Genomic DNA, 12,276 nt, shown 5'->3' with positions numbered 1-12,276 from the left:
AAAAAAAAAAAAAAAAGCCAGGTTCGGTGGCTCAGCCTGTAATCCCAGCGCTGTGGGAGGCTAAGGTGAGTGGATTGCTTGAGGCGGCAGGTTTGAAACCCGCCTGGGCAAGTTGGCGAGACTTCATCTCTACAATAAATCAAAAAATCAGCTGGGCGTGGTAGCGCATGCCTGTAATTCCGACTACTCGGAAGGCTGAGGCTGAAGGATCGCCGGAGCCCAGCAGGTCGAGGCTGCAGTGCACTCCAGTCTGGGTGACGGAGCGAGACTCCAACTCAAAAAAAAAAAAAAAAAAAAAAAAAAGTTTCATTTCATCTCATTACATAATTGTACATGTTATAAGAACAAAGCATGGTGCTAATAAGTAAAAAGTTAACAGGCAAATAAATCAACTCAACAAAGTCAAGTGTCTGACTTTCTATATATGACCTGCAATTTTAGTTATTCATAACATCTCTATTGAAATTCATGTAACTCTGTTAAATATTAATAAAACTTAGAAACTTACGTGGTACAATATATGAAGATCTATGCCAAAGAGTTATTTTAAGGCATAAAGCAAACTAAGACTGTCATTTTTTTTCCTTTTTTGACTCAGAGTTCCCTCCGTCGCCCAGGCTGGAGCGCAGTGGCATGCTCACAATCACTCCAGCGTCGACCTGCGGGCTCTGGCGATCCTTCGGCCTCAGCCTTCCCAGTAGCGGGAACTACAGGCGTGCGCTATCACGCCTGGCTAGTTTTTTATTTTATTGTAGTTGCCGGGGCTGGTCTCGAACCCATGGGCTCAGGCAATCCCCTCGCCTCAGCCTCCCAAAGTGCTGGGATTACAGGCTGAGCCACCGAGCACAGCCAAGACTGTCATTTTTTAATAATTTTGTTGATTTGCATCTAAAAAGGAGTATTACTTACATGTCCTGCATATTGTCCAAATTTCTTCCTTAGTCCAACAGCCAGGCCAGTAAGACATTTTGCTGCCAAAGCCACCAACATGACATTAGTGTCCTTTCCAACAACCTTAAAAGGGGGGGAAAAGGAAAACAAAATAGTCCTATAAAAGGGCACTGAAAATTTATTCTCAAAAGAACTCTGAAAGCTCTTATGCTAATGGATGCCCAATTTTGTTTCCTACAAAAGAGGAAAAATTGCTCTTTCATGATACCAGTTTGGCAGCCTTCCCTTTATTATGTTTAGTCTCCTAGCTTTAGGTTCTACCAAGAAAATATACATAAAACCACAATTTCAAATTGCACACTATCCAGGAGTGGCAGTCAGGGCTGACAGCACTGCTCAATTGTGCAAGAGGTGACCCTGATAACAGCAGAAAAGTTGGAGGTCTGCAGACTTTGCTTAGGAATAGGGAAAACAAAAAGACGACGTATCTCTGAAATATACCATAGGGTAACATTAACACTCAAGGAGCACCAGTAGAAACTGCTGCAGGTAGCTTCACGAAGTCCATGGGGACTCTAAATTATGAATGCCACTGCAGCCATTCCTCTAAGGAAGATTCTTGGCTTAAAGCTGCCAGTGTAGTCATCTAATGATCATTAGGCTTGTATTTAGAGTTTATTTTTTTTATTTTTATTTTTTTTGAGTTGGAGTCTTACTCTTATTGCCCAGGCTAGAGTACAGTGGCAGACTCACGGTCACCACAGTCTCAACCTGCTAGGCTTAGGCGATCCTTCCACCTTAGCTTACAGATGTATGCCACCACGTCTGGCTAGTTTCTGTGATTTTTTTTGTAGAGACGAGGTCTCACCAAGTTGCCCAGGCTGATCTCGAACTCCTGGGCTCAAGCAATCCTCTCATCTCAGCTGGGATTACAGGCTGAGCCAATGTGCTCGGCCTATTTAGAGTTTCTTAGCAGATTCTTCTCGAGCACTGTTTACAACTACGACCCTCCTATGCTAACCTCACAAAGCCCATAAATTACCTAAACTCATGTGTAGTATCCACATTTGTGTCGGTTCAGCAAGACACTAATTACGACTAGGTTCCTTCCTGGTAAGATTTTACTGTAATATATTGCCCAAGTCAGTTCGTGTTAAAAAGCTGCTTTACTTATAAGTGCCCCAAACTCTTATTTCTTCACTCTTCCCAGTACAAGTAATGCCTGCCTTTTACTTTGAATCTTATCTAGTCCCTGAGATCTGGTGTTCATAAGTAGAATGCTTTATTCTAGATTTCCTGCATGAAACAAACTCTAACGCAAGAAAATCCTAGTTGGCATTTATGCACTCCCTAAGTGCTAAAGAGTAAGGGTTAAGAGACTAAAATTTATTTAAAAACAAATTAGGCTGGGGACGGTGGCTCATGCCAGTAAACCCAGCACTTTATGAGGCAGAAACAAGAGGATTGTCTGAGCCCACGAGTTTGAGACCAGCCTGGGCAACTTGGCAAGACCTCATCTCTACAACAAATAAAACAATTAGCTGGGCTTGGTGGTGCACACTTGTAGTTCCAGCTACTTAGAATGCTAAGGTGGAAGGATTGCCTGAACCCAGCAGGTAGAGGCTACAAGTGAGCTGTGATTGTGCTACTGAACTCCAACTCTGGCTCAAAAACAAACAACAAAAACCAAAACAAATTAGGCACCACAATTTTGTAGATGTTTTATAATTCTTTTTTCTTTTTTGAGTCAGGATTTACTTTGTTGCTCAGGCAGGACTATATGGTGCAATCATAGCTCACTATAGCCTTGACCTCCTGGACTCAGGTGATCCTTCCACCTTAGGCTCCGAAGTAGCTAGGTCTATAGGCATATGCCATCATGCCTGGGTTTGTTTTTAATTTAAAAAAATTTTTTAAAAAAATGTTTACGGAGATGAGGTATCGTTATGCTGCCCAGGCTGGTCTTGAACTCCTGGGCCTAAGCAATCCTCCTGCCTCAGCCTCCCAAAGTGTTGGGATTATAGGCGTGAGTCACTGCACCTCGCCTACAATTCTCTAAATTTAATTTTCACTCAAATCCTGTGAGGTGAGTACTATCATCATCTCAATTTAGCAGCTGCCAAATATTAAGTAGAAATTAATTTGCTCAAGGTCATATAGCTAACAAACGATAGTGCTGTGATTCAAACCCAGGCCTGTTTTGACTCAGAAACTTTTGCTTCCTTTACTAAAGCATGCTCTCCCCTCTAAACTTGTGTTATGGCAAGTACATTTTCTTTATGAGATGAGATCAGGGTCTTTATAAACATTTTGTTAAATCTCTAATTACTATAGCTCTACGGAGAAAAAATTTTTCATTAATTTCTGTACTGAAACCACTACTGGTATTTGTAAATGTTCTATGTTGCTTTACCAAAATACTTCTCAGGTATGATTTAGGTGCTAGGCTTCACATTTAGCATCTAAATACATATTCCAAGAATGGTCAAGCTGATATTTTTGATAAACATAACACCTAGAAAATCAAATTTTAATCTAAAGATAAAAAATATACGTATTAGTCATTGGCTTACTAGACTCTGGTGTGACCCTATGCTCTTTGAGCTATGGCTGTTGCCACGATTCCCGGCTTTGGCCCCCTTCCCTACTGTCTGTCTGTCTTTCTCTCTCTAATTTACTTTTTAAATAAACTATATTTTCCAATCTAAAAAATAAAAAAAATCAGCTAGGTGTGGTGGCTCATGCCTATACTTGAGCCCAGGAGTTCAAGACCAGCCTGGGCAACATAGAGAGACTTCATCTCTACAAAAAATAAGAAAATTAGCCGGGTGTGGTGGTGCACACCTGCAGTTCCAGTTACTTGGAAAGCTGAGGCAGAAGGATCACCTGAACTCAGCAGGTTCAAGGCTACGGTGGTCATGAGCGTACCATTGCACTCCAGCTTGGGAGACAGAGTAAGACTTCAACTCAAACAAACAGAAAACAACTAACTCCTCCTTGTTTTAAATATTTTATCCATAAAGTTAAGTTTCTTTTTACTTGCTTGTGGCCTTTGTTTCCCCTACCCCACCATGTGAAATGAGAAAGAAGCTTCTACTGCTATCCTAAGTCTCTTAGAAATCTGTTTTCTGTCTACCCAAATATAAAATCCTTGATCCTTTCTCTGGACTCCCAATACAGGGAGAAACTGCATTTATATTCACAATGTCAGTGGAAATCATAGAACTGTCTTTATATAAAAAGTTAACATTCTAAGAAAACGCATGTAGGAAACATAATATTAATAAGGAAAAATAAAAGGTCTTGTTTGACATATCAAGAATTCAGTGGCAGTACAAGACTCCTAATAAAAATTAGGAGTTTGAGACCAGCCTGGACAATATAGTGAGATCTTGTCTCCACAAACAAATTTAAAAACTAAATAAATAAAATTTCATGCTAGAAGGACTGACAGAATCTGAAGTTCTCTTCACAAGCCATTGGAATCTGACTTCCCAACTACCCCAGTTTCAGCGCCCTCCCCCCCCCCCTTCTTCTCATTCTTCTTCCCATTCCCATTCACAGGCTCCCAGTTAGTAAAACCCTCTTCCCCCAGGGCAATTCTCTTTCAGTTAATCACAAGTGAGTCTGTGGTTGTTTAAGACAGAAAACTGATGACTGAACAACGACTTGACCAATCATATCCCTGCCTCCAAATCCCACTGGAGGAAAGCATAGCAAGATTAACTACCAGAATATAAAGTCAACTCTCATCATTCTCAGAGCTGTATTTGAGAACTCACATACTAAAATTTGTATTTGTAACCCCCAAGTCAATATTCATGGTACTTTGTTGGTCATTCACAGACAAGTGCAGAGCTTCGAAAATTCTCAGTTGCCCCATGTGTACGCTCCCAGCTGAGGCGGAACAGGGTAATGCTCTGCCTTTTGTTTCAGCTCTCATACTATAAACAAGTGACATTTTCATGGTCTATTTAGCTTTTTTTTTTGCATTTTGGTGCTTTTTGTTGGGCTCTTGCTATTTAAAATGACCCCCAAGTGAAGTGCTGAAATGTTTTCCAATATTCCTAAGTGGCTTATGAAGAAAATACATGTTTTAGAAACGCTTCATTCAGGTATGAGTTCTAGTGCTGTTGGCCATGAGTTCAATATTAATGTATCATCAATATATATTATATAACGTAACTTCAAACTGAATAAAACAAGGTTATGTATTGATCAGTTGATGAAAATGAGACCAGAGGAGGCAGGACCCTAGCCCTGTGCTTCCCCTGAAGCACTGGTTCAGTATTCACTAATTTAGTGTTCTTAGCAACGGAATAGAATATAATTATCACAAATAATGAGAATCACACAGATGTACATGTAATTAAAGATCAACTTCCTCCCCCCACCATTCTAATCCACTGTAATTTCAGACTGAGAAAGTAAGCAAAGTTTTTAGTCTTGATGTATTCAAGATGTCTGCAGAGTTTGTTCTTAAACTCTATAATTATTCAGTTTTTGATCCAAACTTTCAGATTTTATTAACAAGGCATTACATAAAAAACAAACAAAAAAAAATACCTACCAGTAGCATTCAATTTGTTGGACCTGAAAAATACCAATACATTTTTTTTTTTTTTTTTTTTTTGAGTTGGGAGTCTCACTCTGACTCCCAGGCTGGAAGCAGTGGCACACTCACGGCCAACGCAGCCTCAACCTGCTGGGCTCAGGTGATCCTTCCGCATAACAGGTATGCGCCAGCACACCCAGCTAATTTTTGGATTTATTGTAGAGATGAGGTCTCACAGTGTTGCTCAGGCTGGTCTCGAACCCCCTGGGCTCACACAATCCTCTCTCCTCAGCCTTCCAAAGTGTTGGGATTACAAGCTTGAGCCACTGCGCTAGGCTACATTTTCTAACAATGTTTACTGCTTATGTAGTACTTGTCGGCTTCATAATTGGCCACAGTCCCTAAGCCCTTTGCTTTTACATGCTGATACAATTTAGTATGCTATCATTTGCTATCTTCATACTTAATATCTGTCCAATTAAATACAGCTAATTTAAATAGTTGTATTTAGTTCAAGATCAGCAAGATCTCTTTTTCTTGAGGTTTACAGAAGCCATCAAATAGCATACTTAAAGCCAAAATGATAAAAAAGATTAAAAGCCAAACTAACCTAGGACAGTAATTTTAAACAATTCTTTAAAAACGTATGCCTGTAATTTAAATAACCATCATTGTATTCTTTAAATGGTAATGGATTTATAAAGAGAAAGATAACTGATGAAGAGAAAGAAATGTATTGGTTTGGTTGGGTATTAGAACACCAATGCTGAAACTCCTTTATTTACCTTCTTTAATGCTTTTACTAGATCTGCATAATCGCCAGCTTCCAGTTTGGGGTTTTTCACTAGTACTTCTACAGCCTCCAGGGCCTCTTTTCTCTCTTGCCATTTTTTTGCCTCCTGTAAGACACAACACGAGTCATTTGTAGAACTGAAAATAAGAGAGCAGAATAAAAGTCTATTTCTTGCACTCTACTGATTCAAAGATACATAATAATTCTTTGCTTCCAGAAACTTTCTAAAGTTAACTAAAAAACAAAATTACAAAACTATGCAATAAGAGTATTTTGTTCATATATAAAAGTATTTTCATAAGACTTCATAACTCTAAAGTAATATAAGTAAACAGAATGCCATGGACTTTTCGTTCTAATTTTCTAATGTTTCCAATGTTAGTAACCAGATGTCAAACAGAAAACACTGACAGAAAACCTTTCTAGACTTCTTACAGCAGCACAATTACAGGAGCGGAATCTCTACACTGACAACATTAAAAAGACTAGAAATGAAAAATCACATAACAACCTAAATTCTTCTAATCTTGGAGCTAATTTTCTGGATTGTGGGTAAAATGCTAAACCTTTTGTTTTGTGGCCAAAAGGAAAATATGCTTCATGGCAATCATTCAGCAATTGGAATGCCCACGACTCGAAAAAACTGGGGATACAAAGAAGATGACAAACTCACCACCCTGGAGGAAATTACAGTTCAATTCAATTTATCAAATATTTACTTGTTAATTAGAAGTTAACAGGATGCTCAAGTGGCTGGCAGTAGAGCTAAGAAGATCTTCGATAAATAACTACAAGGCTGTGACCACTATGAAAGGAGAAGTACAAGCTGCTTTGGCAATGGAGCGAGAGGACTTAACCTAGCTTAGGTAGTCAGGTGGGCTCTTCCCTAAAAAGTGACCTTAAAGTGAGATCGAGGATGAATGGTGGGAGAAGAATGTTAGAGGCAGAAAGAATAACAAATATTAAGGCTCAGAGTTTTTTTTTTTTTTTTAATGTAGTATATTTGCTACTGGGAGAAGTCCAGTATGACAGGAGCATGGAGAGTGAGAGCAATGAATGATGTGGCTGGAAGGTAAATGGGGGACTTAAAGGTGCCACAGATAGCCTCAGTGGCCACAGGATGATTTCAGACACCAATGCAAGATCCATGGAATCCACTAAAGAGTTTAATGAGGTTTTTTGTTTTTTTTTTGGAGTTAGGGTGTCACTCTGTCACCTAGGCTGGAGTACAGTGACATGATCACGGCTCACTGCAGCCTTGACCTCTTGGGCTGAAGGGATCCACCCTTCTCAGCCTTCCAAGTAGCTGGGACTACAGGAATATACCACCACACTAGGCTAATTAAAAAATTTTTTTTGGTAGAGACGAGGTCTCACTATGTTGCCTGTGCTGGTCTTGAACCCCTGAGTTCAAGCAATCCTCCCACCTCAGCCTCCTAAAGGGCTGGGATTACAGGTGTGTCACTGCCGCTGAGTAATCAGATTTTAAAATGGGAAGAAGGAGGCAAGAGCAGAGAGACAAGGAGTATCATAAGACTAGCGCGGCAAGGAAGACAAGAGATGATGGTGGTGATTGCGAAAAGACCGTTTCTCAACTGGGGAGGACTTTGTCTCCATTTGGCAGTGTCCGGAGATATCTTTAATTGTCATGACTTAAATGGATGAAATTACTGACACCTAGTGGGTAACAGTCAGAGATACTGCTAAGCATCATACAATGCATAGGACAGCCCCACCAAAACAATGAATTATCTGACAAAAAAAAGTCAACAGTGCTAAGACCAAGAAAACTTGGAGTAAAGCAGTGGGAGTGGAGATGGAGGAAAGGGGATGAATTTGAGATATATTGAAAGGTAAAACCAGAAGCCAGGCATGGTGGTATACATCTATAGTCTTTGCCACTTGGGGACTGAGGCAGGAGAATTGCTTAAGCCCAGAAGTTCAAGGTTACAGTGAGCTATGATCATGCCACCGCACTCCCACTTGGCAACACTGCGAGACTCTGTCTTAAAAATGAGATAAAATTTAAAATAAAGATAAAATCAGAAGGAAAATGAGGAGAAGGGAAGTCAAGAATGTTCTTTTTTTTGGCAAAACATGTACCAAAAAAAGGGCTATGATACACATACATACGAAGAAGTAGTAAGTCAAGAGGAACAACTTACTTTACTAGGGAAGATAAAGAGCAGAAAGGAGCACACCAGGCAAGGGCTCAGCAGACATTCTCCAATTCTAGTCAAGTAATTATTGAAAAAGAAATAAATGACAGGAGTTCAACTATTACTTACAATTTTGTCATAAAAGTCTTTGGGAAGTTTGGAAAGAATTTCTACAGCTTCCAGAAGCTCATAAGCATCTATCTGTGGCACCTCATCACCATCATCAACAACTTGAAAGGAGAAAAAAAACAAAACAGACCTTAAAAACAGATGGAATGGTTTTGCTCATTAAACAGTTCAGTTCTTTCACAATCCTGATGAAATATTAATAGAGAAGGGACCACAGGGATTCATGATACATGCAACTTATATTTTCCTTTTTTTTTTTTTTTTTTTGAGTTGGAGTCTCACTCTGTCGCCCAGACTGGAGTGCAGTGGCTGCTCCCAGCCACCGCAGCCTCAACCTGCTGGGCTCCGGTGATCCTTCCACCTTAGCCTTCCAAGTAGCCGGAATTACAGGCATATGCTACCACGCCCGGCTGATTTTTTGATTTACTCTAGAGATGAGGTCTCACTGCCCAGGCGGGTCTCGAACCCACGGGCTCAGGCCATCTACTCACCTCAGCCTCCCAAAGGCGCAGGATTACAGGCTGAGCCACCAAGCCCAGCTGCAACTTATATTTTCTTAAAGGTAGTTCTACAAATTATGCCTAGTGAACACAGATTCTTGTTCTTGCTAATTTTTACAGAACCAGCGTTTAAAATTGGCTTACCTCCCTCAGCATCTCCACCAGCAGACTGTTGCTGTTCTAATTTAGCTTCTAGTTCTTGCTGGGAACGAAGAAATCGACTAGGTCTAGGAACACCTGTTGGTAGTTTGACCCATTCTTCTTCTAGTTCTTTCAACTGCAAATATCATCAAGTATTTTAAAATCATATCTACCTCTCCACCATTAGAGAACATACTTAACACTTATATTCACTGACATATCAGGACCCAATTTCTTATTGATGTGGCTCTAATAGGGCAAACAAGAAAATAATTTAAGTTGTATCTTTTTTTTTTTTTTCTTTTAGTTGGAGTCTTACTCCTTCGCCCAGGCTGGAGTGCAGTGGCATGCACGCTCATGGCCACACCAGTGCTGACTTTCTGGGCTTCAGTGATCCCTCCACCTCAGCTTCCGCATAGCTGGAACTACAGATGCATGCTACCATGCCTGGCTATTTTTTATTTTATTGTAGAGACGAAGTCTTGCCAGGTTGCCCAAGCTGGTCTCGAACCCATGGGCTCAGGCAATTCACTCACCTTGGCCTCCCAAAGTGCTAGGATTACAGGCTGAGCCACCGAGCCCAGCCAGTTATCTATTTTATGACAGAAGTCAAAGTGACTTGTAGTTACTACATGGAAGACAAATCAAATGTCTAAGTACTAAGAAAGAATAAAATCAGTTTTTAAAGACATTTTCATTAATTCATGAATTCAGGTACACTTGCGTTGTCAGAAAAGTTTCCAAAACCAATTGTAATAAAAAGCCAGGCACAGTGGCTCATACTTGCGATCCCAGCAATTTGGGAGGCCAAGGTAGAAAAATTACCCAGGAGTTCAAGATCAGACTGGGCAACATAGCAAGACCTTGTCTCTATAAAGAATTTAGAAAATTAGCCAGGGGCGATGTTGCACACCTATAGATCAATCTACTTGGGAGGTTTAAGACAGGAGGATTGCTTCAGCCCAGGAGTCTGAGGCTTCTGTGAGCTGTGATTGTGCCACTGCACTCCAGACATACCAACAGTGTGAGACCTTGACTTTAAAAACAAAAAGCCAGATAGAATGCATTTCACCCAAACAGGTTCTAAGTTCTGCCACACAATGGAATTATAAAGAGGCCTTTTATATTTTATTTACTTATTTTATTATTTTTGAGTTGGGATCTTACTCTGCCACCCAGGTTGGAGGCACAATCACGGCTCACTGCACCCTCAACCACCTGGACTTAAGTTTCAGCCTCCCTAGTAGCTGGGACTACAGGTGCACACCACTATGGCTGGCTAATTTTTAAATTTTTTTTTGTAGAGTCAAGGTCTGGCTATGTTGCGTAGACTGGTCTCAAACTCTTGGGGTCAAGTGATCCTCCCGCCTTGACCTCCCAAGGTGTTGGGATAACAGGCATGAGCCAACATGCCTGGCCTTAAAAAGAAGTCTTTTAAACTATTATAGATTTAATACTCACATACTAAAGTCACTGAATGCGTGGTATTTAATTTGAAAGGACAAAGTAACAGCAGGCAATGTTAGCTATGCTCAGATAAATCAAGAGATTTCAAAATTAAGAATGAAATATTATGTGTAAGGACAAAATATCAACAATGACAGGAAGAAAATATTTTTATATTAATCTTAGGCAAAGGAAACCAGAAAACTTTCCACCTCACCTGAACAGAGTTTATATTTTGCAATGGCGGTCTCAAGGCATCTCGAATCCACCTGTAAATCTCCACAGCAATTAGTTTGGCTTCATCTCGAACAGCCTTCTCTCGAGACTCAAAGAGTTTTGGCAACACTTTGATAATTGGCTTAAGCAAGATGATTTTGGAACCAAATTCACTAGAAGCAGAAATTTAGGGGAAAAACTGTCAACACGCAACATATTTTCATATCTATATATTAACAGAATTATATAGGTTGAGTTTTGTTCAGGCAACAAAAAGAATATAATCATAACCACTTACATACTAATTAGGTGTCATTCTTCCAAGAATATTATTTAATTTCTAGGGCTCAAAATGATATTACCATTTTAAAAGTAACTTTCTAAGTATCCAGATTAGGAGTAATTTAAACCCATAAAAGATCAACAAGGTCAGGCGCGGTGGCTCAAGCCTGTAATCCCAGCACTTTGGGAGGCCAAGGCGAGAGGATTGCCTGAGACCAGGGTTTTTTTTGTTTGTTTGTTTGTTTTGAGTTGGAGTCTCACTCTGTCACCCAGACTGGAGTGCTGTGGCCGCTCCCAGCCACTGCAGCCTCAACCTGCTGGGCGCCGGCAATCCTTTCACTTCAGCCTTCCAAGTAGCTGGAACTACAGGCGTGCGCTACCATGCCCGGGTAATGTTTTTTTATTTATTGTAGAGATGAGGTCTCACCAAGTTGCCCAGGCGGGTCTCGAACCCGTGGGCTCAGGCAATAAACTCACCTCAGCCTCCCAAAGGCACGGGATTACAGGCTGAGCCACCAAGCCCGGCCTGCCTCAGCTTTCAAAGTAGCTAGAACTACAGGTGGGCACCACCACGTCCAGCTAATTTTTTTGATTTATTGTAGAGATGAGGTCCTCGCCAAGTTGCCCAGGCTGGTCTCAAACTCCTGGACTCAGGCAATCCTCTCGCCTTGGCCTCCCAAAGATTACAGGCTTGAGCCACCATGTCCAGCCAAATACTTTTATTTTGATGGCAGGAATTATGTCAACACAACAAGGAAGCTAATGTCCTTTTTTTTGTCAGTCATTGTCTCATTCTGTCACCCAGGCTGAAGTGCAGTGGCATGCTCATGGCTACCACAGCCTCAACCTGCTGGGCTCCAGTGATCCTTCCACCTCAGCCTTCTCAGCCTTCCAAGTAGCTAGAACTATAGGCATACGTCACCACACCCAGCTGATTTTTTTATTTATTGTAGAGATGAGATCTCACCATGTTGCCTAGGCTGGTCTCGAACCCGTGGGCTCAGGCAATCCTCTCACTTCTACTTCCCAAAGTCCTGGGATTACAGACATGAGCCACCACACCCGGCCGAAGATAATGTTCTAAAGGAATAAGGAAGCCGGACTCGGGCTCGGTGACTCAGCCTGTAATCCCACACCTTGGGAGGCTGAGGTGAGTGGATTGCC

At 40.9% G+C, this 12,276-nt stretch overlaps 1 protein-coding gene across 1 annotated transcript in view; it reads right to left on the bottom strand.

Annotated features, from left to right (window-relative positions):
• Positions 1-12,276, bottom strand: part of LOC103269069 (cytoskeleton-associated protein 5-like) — a 69,987-nt gene that overhangs the window by 14,347 nt on the left and 43,364 nt on the right. Inside the window, exons 5-9 of the mRNA XM_021716869.1 lie at positions 10,832-11,003; positions 9,172-9,304; positions 8,528-8,628; positions 6,232-6,345; positions 910-1,014 (exon numbers count right to left, since the gene is read on the bottom strand). Of these exons, the coding sequence (XP_021572544.1) occupies positions 910-1,014; positions 6,232-6,345; positions 8,528-8,628; positions 9,172-9,304; positions 10,832-11,003 (625 nt within the window). The remainder of the gene's footprint in view (positions 1-909; positions 1,015-6,231; positions 6,346-8,527; positions 8,629-9,171; positions 9,305-10,831; positions 11,004-12,276) is intronic.

This window comes from Carlito syrichta, unplaced genomic scaffold, assembly GCF_000164805.1.
Source record: "Carlito syrichta isolate Samal-C Ts95f unplaced genomic scaffold, Tarsius_syrichta-2.0.1 Scaffold309042, whole genome shotgun sequence".
Taxonomy (NCBI): Eukaryota; Metazoa; Chordata; class Mammalia; order Primates; family Tarsiidae; genus Carlito; species Carlito syrichta.
This window is presented reverse-complemented; position numbering and strand designations above follow the sequence as displayed.